Source organism: Pteropus vampyrus, unplaced genomic scaffold (genome assembly GCF_000151845.1).
Source record: "Pteropus vampyrus isolate Shadow unplaced genomic scaffold, Pvam_2.0 Scaffold332, whole genome shotgun sequence".
Taxonomy (NCBI): domain Eukaryota; kingdom Metazoa; phylum Chordata; class Mammalia; order Chiroptera; family Pteropodidae; genus Pteropus; species Pteropus vampyrus.
The window spans coordinates 1,110,956-1,125,708 of NW_011889113.1; the positions used below are offsets into that span (position 1 = coordinate 1,110,956).

Below are 14,753 nucleotides of genomic sequence, written 5' to 3' on the forward strand. Positions count from 1 at the left end.
CTCTTTGTCCTTTTCATATCAGTTGTGAAATAAGAGTATGGCATTTGATTATAACATAAAGAAGACAAGAACACTACCAGAAGTTGGTAAGAGGATCAGTGAACAACTATCTTAGCCAGACATTTTATAGATGTAGAAATTGTAGCTTTAACATTATTCGCTGAATCAGTCTTTAAAAACTTTTGACAGCTTTGTTGAGCTTCCAGTTATCCAAATTTGCAGAAGTAAAAGATGAAAGGTCTACCTGGCAGCAGTTCTGAAAGACAGCAAGGTGCCCTGTGAAATTCCTGGCTCTTAAATGCAAGCATTACTGACAGTTTGGAGGGTCACTGACTACAACAGTAAAAACTGACATAATTAATACGCCCTGCTAATTATCTGTAGGCACTATTTAGAAAATAATGTTTAATTCTAAATTTAACTTAAGCTATATAGTCACAACTTTATAATACCTGAAGTCATTTTTAATAGTGCTTAATGTCCTGGCACATATTCTTATGCTGACTTTATTCATATATTCATTTCTGCTTCATTAATAAAGAAATTATTGGACTTAGGTAATATCCATTTAGAGCAATAAATAATTATTGGAAACTGACAGCAAATTTGTAGGGAAAAGCATATAAAAAGAATAATTTCAGGAAGAACCAGAGAATTATAAATTTATTTATGACATTTATCATTTGCTTAAAGTTCTGAGATTGGGGACACTTAATTTTAATGGAAAGAGCCTGAGAGGGATCCAGGAAGATAAATTTTAACTTTTTTGTAGAAGAAATATTATCCTTTGATAAAGAGAGTCAAAATATTTTTACATAGGCTAAAAATGCAAATAAAATATATTATTTAAAAATCCTAATATTTCAATAGCCTAAAAGGTCTGTTATATATGATCTATTTCACTGTTAGGCCTAGTGTAAACCAGGGAATATACTCATAGGAGATTCAGAAATTATCTGAGAAGAAGTACCTGACTACTAAAAAGTTGTCAAATAGGGAGGTCGGAGGTGGTGGGAGGGGTAGGGGAAGGCTGTCCTCACTTTGGGCTTTTCTTCACAAGATTCTTCTTACTTTCCATAGTTAGGTAATGATCATAATTAACCTGATCTTACAAAGAATAGATCTATCATAATACAAAGATCTATCATAATCAATCTGATATCACAAAGGATACCGCATTATGTTATACTGGCTATAAATGGCAACACAAAAATAAGAATCAAAATTCTCCCCACATTCTAGGGAAAAGGCTGTATTCTGATTCTGCCAAACTCATACATCATCTTTAAAATGACAATATAGGACTGCCCCCCAAAAATAGTCCAACAAAGCATAAAAAGAATGACGATAACAGGTATAAAGCAACTTTAGAAGTGACAGGTCCTAGAACTCCTAAAATTGAGAATGGTAAATTTAATTTAAAAGAAAATTATATATCCCTAATCAAGTATTCTCCATGATAGTTGACAATTCTACTCAGAAAAGATTCTGTTCAACGAAAATGAACAGACATTTTGCATTAAGCAGTCTTAGGAAAAGAATACAAATGAAAGCGCAATCCAAGCTTTGAAGAAGTTTACGACCTGTTTTTAAATAATGTTTAAATTAATCAAATGAAAGAAAAGCAACTTAAATAAAAATGACACCAAACTAGAAATCACTATAATAGAGAACAATTATAAAAATTATAAGCATAAGCCAATATGCCTTTAAGACACAACATAGTAGAATACTCTGGAATATTTTCTACAAATATTTTATTTCCTCAGTATCGATCATTTTCTTACCCTCCAGGAACTCTGTCTGGACGCCCACTACTGACGCAGCTGGCTCCATAACCCGTACAGTCTCCACAGACAGTGCACACCATGCACTGCTCTAGCTTCCATTTATGCATGCCTGGAGGACACATCATGGACTTCTCATCTTTTTCATCTAGTTCTTCTTCCAGGTCTTCATCCATTGCTGTGGCCATATTTTCAACTCCAAATCCTATTTGATGGATCAATTTATAATTTTTATGTAGATTACTTCCCATGTCTAAAAAACTGATAATTATATTTCCCAATTAAAAATGTGTTAATCCAAGTGAATATGCAAAGGAATGCTAGAATTTAAGAGCAACAAAAATAAAATTTAGGGACCATTAATAAATGCTCTATTTCCATTCTGCAAAAAGAACCAAGGGCAGCAGGAATATCTCTTAGTTATAATTTTCTGTCAATCACACTTTTAATTTTTTCTGATTTTAGTCTCTCTTTTCCATCTTCACAGCCAACACTTTTGTTCAACAGACCGAAGTCCCCTAACCACACTCTAAGCCAAGAGTCCCTCCACTCCAGAACATCCTCCCACTGCTAGCAATCAGCTACTTAAAACATACTTGATCCTATGACTTGACAATTTACAAAGCTCCAATGTCTTTCCAAGGTTTTTAAAAGAACAAAACTCCTCAGCAAGATACAGTCACACAATGGCTTCCAATTTTTTCCAATCTCATTTCTTCCATGCAAACTACACTCTACCTGAACCTAAATATCCTCTGCTTTCTAAACATCCTGTGTCCTTTCACATGTTCCGGGCCTTTGGTCATTTCTGCTCCATCTGCATGATTCTACCTCATTTACCAGATGCCTTTCTCTACCTCATCTACCAGAGAAACTCCTTTTCAGCCTTCAACAACTCAGCTTAGAAGTCATTTCCTATGAAAGCACTTACCACTTCTTCCAGAGTCACTACTTTCTTAAAACCCGTTTACACCTCGATTATTACTTATTTTTGTTATAATTTCTTCAACCTTTTTTTTTTAAATTATGATTGAACACCTACTATGCCCCAGATATTTCACCTTAAGGCAGAGTCAGCAAAATTTTTCGTAAAGGGCCATACTGTTAATAATTTAGGCTTTGTGGACCACATAAGTCCCTGTCACATTTTTAAAAATAACCCTTTACAAATGTAAAATCCATTCTTACCTTGGAGGGCCATACAGAAACAGGCCACTGAGCAGATATGGCATCAGGTTATGGTTTGTAGACATCTGCTCTAAGAACTGAGGACTATGATAATGAGCTACTATAAAGCTTATAACTTAGTGAGAAAGATCCATGATAATCAAATAGCCATATAGAAGAGTATAAATATACAACTATAACAGGATTATGAAGAAACATACAGTGCTACGAGAGCATATAATAAAAGAGAAAATCTGTGGGAATCAAGAAATTATTTTTTATGTTTGTCTTTCCTACTAGACTTAGATCCTCAAAGCCAAGGTTATACCTCGCTCACTTTATCCCTTATTTTAGTCAACCTATTACCACTTATACTTAGACTCAGTATAGGTTTTTCTATTCAAGGAATGAACTCATAGAATATACAGCCTTTTTATTTTATTTTCATCCCTTCTAATCTATGGACAGGCTGGAAAATTAGATAACCAAGTACTAGATAACTACGTATGCCTGGAATTAGAATAAAGCAATAATGAAGAAGGCCTAAATGGCTGTATGTTAAATAACAAAAATAACAATAGTTAAAATACATTGAATACTTATTTGTACCTAGGTCTACATGTATTACCCATTTAACTATCCCAACAGTACTATTACTATTATCCTCAAATTAATCTCTAAATTCAAAGCAATCCCAATCACAAATGCCAAGCAGAAAAACTGACTCTAATTCTTATGGGAAAAAAGGCCCCAACCTGACTACATAAAGTAAAAATTTATTTTAAAAAAAAAAGGAAAATTTGCCATCAAAATTTAAAAATTATATGCAACAAATGAAACATAAATAGATATAAAAAATATGCACGAGTTAGTCAAAGATATTTGCAACACATACAACATAAAAAAACTCCTACAAGTCAATGAGAAAAAGGCAAGCAAAATAAGAAAAGTTTGAAAATACAGTCTAAATCACTACTTATAACCAAGGAAATGCAAATTAAAATAAATATGAGATACCTAGCAATTCTACTCCTAGTTATATACCCCAAAGAAATGTACATTTTCACTGACATTTACTAGAAATGTTCATAATATTATTCATAATAATCAAAACTAGAAACTATTCAAATGTTCACAATCCCAGAAAAGATTTTAAAACTGTTGTATATTCACATGATATAATACTATAATTACACAAAAATGAGAATGAACAATCTATAACTAACTGTAACAACATGGTTGAATCTCATAGGTATAAAGCTGAATGAAAAGAAACCAGACATTAAAGTGTTCAAACTACATTATTACATTTATAAAGTACAAAAGTATGCAAAAGTAACATATGGTATCAACTGGAAAGGACAGTAACTGGAGAGGAAAATAAAGGGGGGTTTCCTGGGGTGCTGATTACATGAATGTGTTCAGTTTGTGAAAATTCACAGAGATGTACACTTATGATATGTATATCTTTCTGCATACATGTTATACTTCAATATAAAAAAACTGCAATGAAATACAATGTCATAGCCCTTACATTGACAAAATCAGAGTCTGTTCATTCCAACTACTTGAGTGATGTGGAAAATCAAACTCTACTGGTAAGAGTATAAATTGGTACAACCTCTTCCAAGAAAAATCTAGCAAAGCTGAAATCTACAACACAGCAATTTCACGAGAGGGTGTCTCACACATGTTTGCCAGAAAACGTGTACAAAGATTTTAAAATTATAATAGTGAAATATTAGAAATAAACTCTTCTCTTAGCAGGAGAATGGATCAACTGTGGTATGCTAGTGGTATGGTGTTTTTACATAGCAGTTAACTTGAATCATCTAGATTTATATGTACCAACATGGACATACTTCAAGCACAACGGTGAGACATATTTTTTTGCAGAAAAATATGAGTAACAGATTAGCACTTATGTTTTACTTTTATGCTTAAAATATATGTGTGATATATTTTACATATAAAATATATAAGAACAAGTAAAAATATAGGAACATGACTGAAATCAATTAAAGTCATGATTGTGGTTAGTTCTGGAGAGAGATGGAGTATAATAATAGGCCTTGGTAGGGGACACAGGACACTAGAATCTTATCAATAATTTTTTTTCACTGAAAAATAATAAGATATGGTGGTAGATACACTTTAAAAAAATATTTTAATATCGGTACTTTTCCTGTTTTCTAAAAGAAACTTTAAAAAATGCCTTTATGTTCTTTATGACTCTGCAATCTGTATTCATTGTCTTACACTTTTTGCTTGCTTTCTAATTTAATACTTAATAACAGGGGGTATGACTTCTATTAAGTAAAAAATCTTAACAATTTTATTTTGATTATTACAAAATTTGCACTGAGTCCATAACATAGGTGTAAATGTATGCCAAATTTTCATCAAAGTTTCAAAATAATAACTTTATTCACTTCAGAACGCTTATAAAACATAAGCTGAATATATAAGTAGAAAACTAAACCAGTTCTCTCTAGGTATTATCCAAAACTATAGTTCACTAGTTTAGCAAGAAAAAGGTTTCCATTTTAAAATAATTCACTTCTTGTCTTCTTCTGTTCTTCCTTTAAAAAAAAAAAATCAGTACTGCTCTAACAGACTTGCTCTTTTAAAAACTAAAGTATTTTAAATACACAATTATATAAATAAAGAAAAAAATAGTGGGCTCTTGATGTCCTGATGAACTTGTTTTTGTTAATTTATACAAATATTAATCCTGAAACTCATTTGTACCTAAATGCAGTTCAATGCTTAGTTCTAATAATGCTTAGTTCCTATTCTCAAACCCACACAAAATTAAAAACAGAAAACCAGAAACTGGAATGAAAGGTTTAGGATAACATTGATAGCAACTGAAATAAAAATTGAGAGCAAGAATGAAGCAGACACAACTATTCAAAAATAATACCACAACGAGCCTGGATAAATCTCTCACTTCCTTTCAGTAGCCTGAATAGGCACAGAATACAGTGAATAAGGGCACCTACAATTTAGATCTTGATAAAGGGTCAAGTATTCTTAAGGATCATTCTTAGTTGTCACGAACTGATTATATTAGAGGTAAGCAAATGCTGTTAAATAGGAAGATAATAATTTGCCACACAGACTGCTGCCAACAATGTTTAAAACTGAAAATACAGTATGAAAAGCTAATAACAAAGAGTCTGAAAAGTACACTTTTCTAGAATAATTTAGTCACTAAAAATACTAAAGCAAAAAGATTCTATAATATTTTATATAAAGTTAAGGAGAACATACAAGTAAACAAGCTCATCTGCTCAGAAATTAAAAGTCTAGGTTATATTTGATTATTCCAGTGATATACTGTCAAATAAATAAAAAATTCAGTGGTTTTCCTAATTTGTAAGTATGAAATCAAAGATCCACTTGTTTTGAAAAGAGTAAGATTCTTCGCCATGTGGTTCTGAAAAACTAATGAAAAAACAACACACAGTTTAATGACCACACATTCGATACCTACCTTTCCCGCCCTGGTTCATGGCACCCGTGTCTCGCCCACACTGTCCTTTATTATTGACACCAAATGTCCAAACTTCTCCATTCTTCATTAAAACACAAGTGTGAGCTTTGCCCATAGCCACCTGAGTTACAAAATGGCCCTTCAAGTCTGTTACCAAGCCTATGGGAAAGATATGACTTTGGTAAGAAACAACAAAAAAGCCTTTCTGAGCCTAATACATCACCAATAATGTAAAAGGACCACCTCAATACAGAACTTTTTATTTCTAGGATAAAATAATCCACCCAAATGGGAAATAAGTGGTCAAAAGACTGGCAGAGTATCAGTAAAATAATTTTGTAATGAAGCTCCAAAATCTTAAAATGTTAGCATCCAATTTGGAACAAATCTTTAATGTGGCATTAGCTCAAGCTAGCTTCTTCTGAATACCTGCTCTGAATGGCAATACCTCTCAGCATTTCTCAGAAGGGTGACTAGTTCTCAAACTTTTCTGGTCCAAGAACAAAGAAGCCTAAAAATCACGTGCTTTTCCTGCTTTGACCTGCCTCAGCAAAACAAAGTAAAACATTTGCCAGAGTATACTGACATAATATTTTTGTAGAAACCTGTGAGATTTTCCAAAGTAGTATTTTTCAATCCTTTTTAACCTACAATGCTTTCTTCCACAATCCAATGCATAGCTAGTTCCTAAACTTGACTAACTGAACAAGTTTCAATCAGCCCTAGCCAAGAGTATTTTAGCAAGCAATAATTATACTGAATATTATTTTTAAACTCTACATTAGCCCTCCCCAAAATTTTGATTCACTCTGATACCAACATAGGCCAACTGAGCATCGAAATATTACATTAAGCCAACTCACATAGTGAGTACAGTTCAATATATAATTGCTATAAATGTACAATATACGTCATTTCCTCAGCATGAAACAATCATTTAAACTTCCAATCAGAAACGTCATTAATTCTAGTTTCATTTTTACAAGAAAATTCATAGGCTTTACGTATTTACCTCATATAAAAATCTTCCGAATGGGCTGCTGCAATCATTATACTCATTTCTAAGTGCCAGAAAGAAAACCTAGCAACCAAATATGATGAGTTTTTGAGATCAGAGTTTATAAATATAAAACTCTTTCTCTGGCTAGCTCTATGCTTCATAACCACTATTTAAACTTTTGGTTTCTCTGTCACTCAGTCACTTAAGTAGTTCTGGCAACCCTACCAAGTGCGAGACACTGTGCTGGGCACTGAGGATATAGTAAACATGAGATTCCCTTTCTAACTTCCTAACAGAGGAAGGAAATAAATAATTCATCGAGTATAAATCACTACTTTATGAAAATCATTTCCCTAGGGAACTACCAGGAAGCTGTCACATGAGCATCTAACCAGGTCTAGGGAAAGCTTTCCAGAGAAAGTATAGCTAAAGAGCTGCACTAGCCAAGTAAACCCCATAATTAGCTCCGCATGAAACTAGTGACAGTAGTCTCCACAATAAGACAGGAAAGAAATGTCAAAAATGTAGAGAAGGCATGCTACAAATGTTAATTTTCTAGACATATCTTTGCAACACATAATGTCTAGTACTGGACTTTCTTTACATAACAGTGAAATGTTTAACTTACTTGAGCTATCAGAGTAAATGGCATCTTTTCCAAACATGTATAGCTCTCCATCTTTAGAAATAACAGAACTACTTCCATTATTGCAGGCTGTATACACGACGATCTTTCCTTCCATCTTAATTATCTTTTTAGGTTTATAGGGTTTTGACTGTCGTCTGCTCTTAGCTTAAACAAAATTAAATTAAATTAAATTAAATTAAGGCATCTATGCACCAATAAAAACAATGGTTTGTATATAAAGCCCAAGAAAAAAACATATTATTTGCATTTATGATACATTCATTCATTCATTCATTCATTCTCACAAAGACCTGGGATTCCCAACATGTCAATTAAAATGAGTAAATATGAAAGCTTCATCTGGTTAATTAATATTCAGGCTATCACTGTCAGATCCACTTCTTGGTAGCATATTAAAATTCACAATGGAAAACACCAATTTTCTAACAAATTTCCGGGAGCCCAATCTCTAGATTAGCTATTTACATTATCAACACTATTCCATATTCATATATATACATATACACACACATACACATATATGTGTGTGTGTATATGTATATATGTATATATATGTACATGTGTGTGTGAGTGTGTGTATATATATATAAAATCCCTTTTTCTCTCAACTTCTACCTCACATGTATTCTTATGCTAGAACTTGAAAAGTAAAATCCATTCCTCATTCATTCAACACATATGTATTAAGTAGATACAGCTAGTCGATGAGAAATTGTAATGAAGGAAAATATACTCATGAAGGGAGAGTGAATAAATTTAAATGTGGATGATTCAAGCAGCCCCTACTCTCAAAAGCTAAATCTCTGGCATGGCAAAAGATAGGAAATATCGATCTTCTGTTCCTTTAGTTCATCCCAGTTCTTGCATACTTTTCAGAATAAAAACATACTGCTGTGCTAGGTATAACTCTGGAACTTAAAATACCATTATAATTTTTCATATAACATGATTTATAGATATATTCTTTACATATATATAGTAACTATGTTATCTGGTAATCAAGCAAAGAAAGAACAATGTTCTTGAATACTAGAAGGAAAAACCGGTTGTGCTGAAGTTTCTGAAATGTGCTAAAACACTTCATGGCTATTTTATGGGATTTCTTTCAGGTAACTTTTATTTATACATGATTTTTACATTAGATGTTGACGTCAAACCTAATCGCATAAGATGCTACCCCATTGTGCTCCGATGTATAAAGTATATGAGAAGTTACAAAAAGAAAAAACACAATATTTTGAGGAAGACTTAACAGAAGTATAGGAAAGATGAGAGATAAACAAATGTTTTATTTTTCATTGCTAAGGAATGTTTGCTTTCATCATAGAGAAATAACACCAAGAACAGTGATCCATAACTGGCATCATTACATAAGGTTCCATAAGGTTTACTTCATTCTGAAAAATATATTCCTTCCAAAATTTTGAGTAACCTAAAATAACATATTGGAATAAATAAGTTTTTAAAAAGAACACCAACTGATAAAACAGATGATTAGCCACTTATCCATAAAGCATATAAAAATTCATGAATATGAACTCTAGAATGAAATCAGCAATCACAGTTCTTTAAGGAACAGTACACTACCACCATTAACTGAATATGTCCCAATGTAAAATCCTCTATTAACTTGGTGAGGTTAGTGCTGTTGAAACTGATATACCTTACGTTAATAAGTTCCACCCTATTTTTACTGAATGTCCAGTTGGTCAGTCAACTTACTTGACTCTCCATCTTCTCCTTTACTTGCAGATCCAGTAAAGAATATGCTTCCATCTTCTGCAACTAAAAGGGCGTGAGAGCCATCGTGTCCAACTGAGAAGTGTACGATCTTTGGAGATTTTGTAATTGGTAGCTCAACCCATTTTCCTGCTGAAGGACCACCCTGTTTGATTCCAAGACTCTGATATTTGCCAGTATAATATATCTTATAGATTAAAAAAAAGAAGAAGAAGAAAAGAAAAGAAAAAGAAAAAAAAGAAAAGGAAAAAAAGAATTATGTGCCTTTTGGAGAAGAACACCAGATTTCACATGAGAGAAAAACAAAACAACTTTCATATTTTAGTGAAAAACAAAAATAACGAGAATTCAACTCTTTTTCAATACTATTTGATTTTTGTGAGCTGAGGAGAGAAATAGACATATTTTCCTAAAAGATTTCATAATAGTTCTTTTTCATATCTATTCAGTACACATATAATCTTTCATCTTTCGATTTTATTAAATATTTTATAAGTATCCTGAATAGGTATGAAAAAATATACTTCATAAATATAGTCAAAACTCACAATAGTAGGAAATTCATAAAATTCTCAATTCATTTTCCCCAATGCGAAAAACTCTACAAATATACTGTATTTGCCTAATAATTTTAATTTTCAGAATTCTTTTAATTACCTCACTTTATCCCCATACCCACTAGATAAGAAATAAGCTTCCATTTCTATAGATTTATCTCTACAATCAATAACCTATTTACACATGGTCCTATTTCCCCCAACTTACAGTCTGTATATTTCTGCTCATTTACAGAAATTTTCAGTGGATGCCCTATTCATCAAAATAAACACAAAATATAAATTTACCCCAACTCAAAAAATTATACAAGTCAAAGCAAATATTTGTAAAAAATATATTTTATAAAGTTTATAAAGTTTTACTCTTACAGGTCAATTTTCCAACATATTTCAACGTGAATAAAATTTTACCATGTAGACACAATTTAAATCAAAATTTAAAATGATTTTGTTTAAATATAAGAATTGTGTAAACTCAAAAAATGATTGTACCAACTCTCTCTTAAAGCAGATAATGTTAATTTTTAATCCTAAAAGAGTAATTTAATTTACCTTTCCATTTGCAGTTTTCATTAGTGCAAACTCTCGTCCTGCACCAAGAATTGCTGACTCCTCATCAAATCCTGTACCTGATAATACAACAAGACTGATAAATTCTATTATTTTTTAATATGAATAATTTCAAGCACGACTTCTAACATTTTGAGTGATTAAAGTCAATTCAATTAATATCACTTAAAAACAAGGATGAGAAAATGTCACATGCCTGAATTAAGAAATATATAAACAATAGGTATACGATGCCAAGGAAAGATAAGATTACCATAAGCTTCTTAATTTGTTCCAAATTAGTGTCAGATTAATTTAATACAAAAAGTTTTTTAAAGCAATGTCAACAATATCCCTTGAATGAATAATGACAAATTTTTATTGGGCATTTATTAGGTATCAGGCATTATAGAATGCATGAACTTTATCCTATTTGATCCTCACACTATATTGCCTGGTATACAAGTGAACAAATGTAAAGCTTGATGAGGTTGATCCAGACCCTGAGTCATTTGGGCTTGAATAATGCCATGCAAATATTTGAATTAAGGTACTTCAGATTCTCCATTCCATGCTTTTTACTATATAACATTTCATGTCGCTATTTCATAATTCTGAATATATATGTGTGCATATACACACACAGACCCTTATGAATATTTTGAAATTGTAAAAATATAGTAAATAATTATATATGGCACATTTTGTCCAATTATACAAATTACTAATTAGTTTACGGGCTTTTTAAATTTAAAAACTATAATTTCAATTATATTTTTCTATGAGAGAATCACAAAAATAATTAAAATATGCAAAGTAAATCACTAATGTCAAGTTTATTAAATGTAATGAGATAGTCAAAAAAGGTAGGTCTCGCAAAGAATCCCATAGGTTAAAAAATGGCACCATTAAACCTGCAGTAGCATGGCAAACCAAAATTTAGACCCTCGTGGAAACTAGTGATCCTAATTACTACTATGATACTGCAAGAGTAAATCCATAAAGTCTGAGAAATATTCTGGTTGTCTGTATTTCTGTATCCACATGGAAGATTATTAATCAGTTTGTTAGGCCAATTACCATCTTCACAATCTATGAGATTATTCTATGGCTATCCTGAAAATCTGCTCAAATCAAAATTAAAGGCGTCAGTGAGAGAACTATGTATATGATTGTAGTAACCTTTACGATAGAAGTTTTCAACATTTTAAATAATTGATAAAGATGGAGTATATAAACTAACGTTGTCCACAAGTGTTATCTATAATTCTCATCAAATATAAGCTTATTTTCTTTTGCTCTACTCAAAATGAAAATGCAAAATTATTAGTCCTTTCCTTAAAATGGTGCTCATATAGCATATTCTGTTTAAAGTCCGTATTTCCTAGTTATTTATAGATATTAATTCATAAATGTGCTTATAGTAACAGACAGCAAAACAGCTGATAAAATATAAACTATATTGCAGAAAACACAATGCTAGTTTTCAAAAGACTAAAGAATCTAAAAATTAAAATACAGGAGAGAGATTTATTTGGCAATCTTACTTATAATATGCAAGTCCTTTTCCAAATCAAATAGTGAGATGCCACAGGCATGTAAGCATTTTCTGGCCAGTTTAAGTTGTAATTCTTGTTGTAGCACAGGTTCAGTGCTTGTGGCAAATATTCTGACAACAAAGCCATCCTGAAACAAAACATCCACAGTATTATGTTGTGTGAATTGGTCTTTTAAGACTCTATATCCATCTAATAAAATCAATTCATGAGAAAGAGATTTCATTTATACCAGCTCCTCATAATTCAGAGTACTTACATCTCTCGAAGCAGCTATCTGATTAATATATTCTCCATCAGTGAATAAAATATTTTGACCTTCACTGTGGCAATCTGTGCAATAAGAAAAAAAGTAATTATATTATAATATACATAAGTGCATCATTAAAATGACTTTACTCCTCTGAAGTCAGAATGAGAGTTCTCCAAGCAATAAGGATAAACTTAAACTCAAAGGGAGACTGTGCTTTTTAATAAAGAATTACATATTAACAGAAACTAAATAATTCAACTAATACTTATTACATTTAATGCTTACATTTATAAATCTTCCATAATCAAGGAACTCAGAGCCCACCTAATTTCAAAAAAATTAGTACTAAATAAAGTCTGATAATAAACATGCATCACAATGAACAAACTATGTTGGTTATAATCATTTCAATACAATCACATGCGATGTAGGCAACACTCTACCTCAGACATACATCACAGTCATTAGTGTCACAGAAAAATACAGATAGACCTAAAGCTTCTGTATTTGAGTCTATGGTGTCCAACTACAGATATCCCTTGCTTTACAAAATATAACTGGTTGTACAGTTTCCATTTAGAAGTTTAACGCTTATTCCCAGAATTTTTAGCATTTAGAATGCTACACGGTCTTTAAATGTTCATCCTTCATAGAACAGACAAATCTATGCTTATGTAGTTATTTTTGTCTGAAAGTACTCATATATTTTGGCTGTAATGCCCCATTTTATCAATATTGTATATATCTGTGGAACAGTGCACTATATACATTGATCGACAGCAAGGACAACTGTAACAAGGGATACCAGTATTACAGAAGGACCACTGGAACGTATGTTAGTGATTGCTACTAAACAACATGAAACTACAAGCAAAATCAACATCTAAGTATAAACTGTATCCTTTTGGGAAAACATATGCTCAGCAAGCAAGTAAAAAGCACACACTTTCCAAAATAACTGCAGAGAACTAGGATGAATCTCTCCATTAATTACAATACCAAAAAAAATATTTCATTTCTATTTGCACCTGAATCAACAAAACATAAAATTCTGTTTTTGGAATGCAGTAACGGAACCCACCCAAATAAGCTGGATTACTCTATATCTTTGCCCAGGAGCTTCATACTAGCATACTTCCTTATGATAAATATGCAAAACACAGGCAGACCCTTACCAAATAGAGAATTCAGTGATCACAAACTGGAAATAGAAACTGGGAGACAAGGCCCACTGGTAGCCCAAGAGACTTGGTAATCAAAGAGAGGAGAAATCGAAAGAAAGAGTTCCTAGTCCACTGTACAGAATACAAAGAGGCGCAAGAAAGATGCTTCTCAAGCTCTAAGCAGTAAGATTTTAAACTAAAAAGCAAAGAAGAAAAACTCATTATAATTTCAGATAAATGCAGGTGTGAGGAGTGAAGAGGCGCAAGAAGAGTAGCAAAAACCCTCATGATCTGAGGCAACCTGTCACCAGACATGGGAGAGTGAATGACATAAAGATACAATATAAAAAGTGTGCCAACATATAAAGGCTAAAATGACAAAAATAGGGAAAAAAGCATGTTTTAAGTTCATCAATTATCGGTTGAAAACAACTTATTTATAAACTACACTGTAAGACAAGTTGGAACATGAAGCTCAAGGAATCACCAGATTTATGTCAAGTTTAAACATGGCAATCACTACCATCTATAAACCTGACAACTCATTTCTGCTCCTTCTTGATGGGAAAACTGCACGGCAGAGCTGCCCCTCATTAGGAGGAAAAAAAGGTAATACTGAAGAAATTGCAGTCCATGTCAAAGAAACAGAAAAATGATAACAGGCTTCTTCGGGCTTGAGGGTAAGTCTTCCTGCTGTGTGATTTCAGAAAGATTTTCTCTTTATCTTTTCTTTATCCATCATGTAGTGTTATAAGACAGCATCTTCAGGAAAATATCGAGCAACATCTTCCAGTTTAAAAGACGTCCAACATAGGACTATCCTCCCAAACTTT

General features: G+C 32.2%; 1 protein-coding gene across 1 annotated transcript in view; it reads right to left on the reverse strand.

The window, feature by feature from the left end:
• MYCBP2 (MYC binding protein 2, E3 ubiquitin protein ligase) overlaps positions 1 to 14,753 on the reverse strand; it is a 265,889-nt gene that overhangs the window by 197,501 nt on the left and 53,635 nt on the right. Inside the window, exons 9-15 of the mRNA XM_011378152.2 lie at positions 12,764 to 12,837; positions 12,496 to 12,634; positions 10,952 to 11,028; positions 9,825 to 10,029; positions 8,082 to 8,246; positions 6,454 to 6,612; positions 1,788 to 1,992 (exon numbers count right to left, since the gene is read on the reverse strand). Of these exons, the coding sequence (XP_011376454.1) occupies positions 1,788 to 1,992; positions 6,454 to 6,612; positions 8,082 to 8,246; positions 9,825 to 10,029; positions 10,952 to 11,028; positions 12,496 to 12,634; positions 12,764 to 12,837 (1,024 nt within the window). The remainder of the gene's footprint in view (positions 1 to 1,787; positions 1,993 to 6,453; positions 6,613 to 8,081; positions 8,247 to 9,824; positions 10,030 to 10,951; positions 11,029 to 12,495; positions 12,635 to 12,763; positions 12,838 to 14,753) is intronic.